This window comes from Austrofundulus limnaeus, unplaced genomic scaffold, assembly GCF_001266775.1.
Source record: "Austrofundulus limnaeus strain Quisiro unplaced genomic scaffold, Austrofundulus_limnaeus-1.0 Scaffold26, whole genome shotgun sequence".
Taxonomy (NCBI): Eukaryota; Metazoa; Chordata; class Actinopteri; order Cyprinodontiformes; family Rivulidae; genus Austrofundulus; species Austrofundulus limnaeus.
Window position 1 is genome coordinate 1,217,015 of NW_013952428.1, and position 2,719 is coordinate 1,219,733.

At 43.3% G+C, this 2,719-nt stretch overlaps 1 protein-coding gene across 1 annotated transcript in view; it reads left to right on the top strand.

Moving 5' to 3' along the window:
• The first annotated feature begins 1,069 nt into the window (after positions 1 to 1,069).
• Positions 1,070 to 2,719, top strand: part of cyp11c1 (cytochrome P450, family 11, subfamily C, polypeptide 1) — a 13,640-nt gene continuing 11,990 nt past the window's right edge. Inside the window, exons 1-2 of the mRNA XM_014004718.1 lie at positions 1,070 to 1,662; positions 1,730 to 1,885. Coding sequence (XP_013860172.1) covers positions 1,349 to 1,662; positions 1,730 to 1,885 — 470 coding nt within the window. The 5' untranslated portion in view covers positions 1,070 to 1,348. The remainder of the gene's footprint in view (positions 1,663 to 1,729; positions 1,886 to 2,719) is intronic.

Below are 2,719 nucleotides of genomic sequence, written 5' to 3' on the forward strand. Positions count from 1 at the left end.
GTGTGTGTGTGTGTGTGTGTGTGTGTGTGTGTGTGTGTTTGTGTGTGTGTGTGTGTGTGTTTATGGAAAGCCAGTGGTGACAAATCTACGTGAACTTTAAGTGTCCATTTGACGCGTAAATGACGTGTAAATAATGCGTCAACAACGCATAAACAACACAATTTAACACATTTTTGACGCGTTAACTGCATGTAAAATATGTGTGAACTACGCACCAACAACGCATACTTTACATGTTGCTTGCACCTTATTTGAGGCGCAAATTTGTATGTTTATGTCCCTTTGGGTAACTTCACTTCCTTACGGTTTAGCGTGTTGTTGATGCGTTATTTACGTGTCATTTACGTGTCAAATTAACACGTAATGTCCACAAGTATTTGTCACTGCTAGTTTTCCATTTATACAGTAGGTGTGTATGTGGGTGGGGGTTAGACTTAGGGTTTGTTACTATTGGGATGGTGAGGTTTAGAGCAAGGATTCTCAAACCTTTTGCGTCTGGGGACCCCTTATAAGGGCAAAAAAATAAATAAAAATTCCAGGGACCCCCCATAAACCCCATGCTGTTTTAAAAGATAATTTACTGTCATTTCAACCCCTAAATTCCATGAGAATATATATTTTTATTTAGTTTTTTTGTGTTTGTTTTATTAGTTCATTGCTCCACGTGCATTTTTAAAAATAAAAACCAAATAAACAATTTAGTCAATTTTTTTGAGGACCCCCAAGACACCTCTCATGGAACCCTGGGGGTCCTGGGACCCCAGTTTGAGAACCTCTGGTTTAGGGTAATGGTTCAAGCTATAGAAATGACCTGAAAATCAACGGAAGCCAGTGTCAAGTCTCTATGAGGATAGAAGAACATGGACTGTGTGTGTGTGTGCTGGTATTCCCTATGTTGTGGGACAGTTTATTTTTGGCATACACACCTACGTTTGGGGACCTAATTTTACTTATGGGGACCTGAGTCTAGTCTCCTTAAGGGGAACACCGTTGGTGGGTCAGGGGTTCAGTTTAGGTTAGTTTTAGGGTCAGGTCCTGTGAGGTTAGCCTTAGGGTGGGTGGTCAGGGTTAGACTGTAGAAAATAATGGAAGTCAATGCCAGGTCCTCATAAAGATAGCTGTATCAGATTGTGTGTGTTGGATCATCCTGACATTCTGGCTCTGTTTTCGTTCTCTTGAACTCTGACCGTCATGATTCATAAATCATCATCCATCAGTTCATCGGAGCGATAACGCTCAGCCAAGGCTCTGCGTGCGGTTGGATGCAAAGGCAGAGAAATAATCCGACCCATGGCAGCATGTGTCACATCTCTGGACGAGACGGACCGACAACATCTCGTTTTGGACCATGAGGAAAGTTTCCACTGTGGGCGTCAGAGCACCGGGCACTTGTGGGTCCAGGGTTTTAGGCGTTGCACCACAAAGCGGCCTCTGCGTGACCGCCGCTGGGACCATCGTGGACGGGAACGTAGATGGGAGCAAAGGAGCGGTGAAAGCGGTCAGGAAGAGGGGCGTGGATGGACGGGTGCGCCGCTTCGAGGAGATCCCCCACACGGGGAGGAACGGTTGGATCAACCTGCTGAAGTTCTGGAGGGAAAATCGTTTCCAGCAGCTCCACAAACACATGGAGGGGACCTTCAACACCCTCGGCCCCATCTACAGGTAGAAAACATGATTTCTCCTCCAATATGAAGCACATCCAGGCTTACAGCTGTGTGTCTGTTTGAAGGGAGAAGGTGGGAACTCTCAGCAGTGTGAACATCTTGATGCCATCTGACGTCAGCGAGCTGTTTCAGTCCGAGGGGCTGCACCCTCGGAGGATGACCCTGCAGCCGTGGGCAACGCACCGGGAGATCCGCAACCACAGCAAGGGGGTCTTCCTCAAGTCAGTGACATGTCTGTGTTTTAATCACTGAATGCAAAACAAAGAAAGCTAGAAGCACTCAGAGAGTGCAAACCTCCACCATGGGGTCAATTCTGCTAAAACAGCGATGTCCAAAGTGTGGCCCGGGGGCCATTTGTGGCCCGACTTCAGTTCAAGAATTATACTAATTTGTTTACAAATTTGTCCCCCGGCAGGTGTCTGATGTAGATGGAGACTTTCTATTTTTTATCAGGGATAATTTATCACAAAGTAAAATCTTATAATAACAAATATTGGCAACAAAACCAATTGTTTGTCTTTAAATAACCAGACTCTTAGCTTTAGTGATTTCTACTGAAAAGCTGATTTTGCTGCACTCCAATCTGCTTTTAATTAATTTATTAAATCTGTCTGAATACAGCAAGCATTTTCAACAAAAGAGTGACTTAAATCCTGATTTTATTGATCAGAATTGACTAAATTGGGTTATTTTTTTCCCCAATTGAAACCTAGAAAATTGCAAAATTTCTTTCAACAAGAAAATCCTGCAAAACACTTTTAAACTTCTGGATCTTCATTAATTTACATCCATTTCCAGCAATAAATCTGACTACTTTATTTGTTTAGTTAAAGTATTCAATGTTTAGTTTATTGTTGAGCAGGTAAAGGAAAAATATTTTTGGCCCTCAGGTCCTTCTGACTTTATGATTTTGGCCCATGTGACAAAATGTTTGGACACGCCTGATGTATTTGTTACCCTGTGGGGACGATTGGGAACTTTTTTCCGGCACTCAGCCTTGTGAGGAGTCATTGCTCCTTATGGGGACAAAATCCTGGTTCCCATGAGTTTAAATT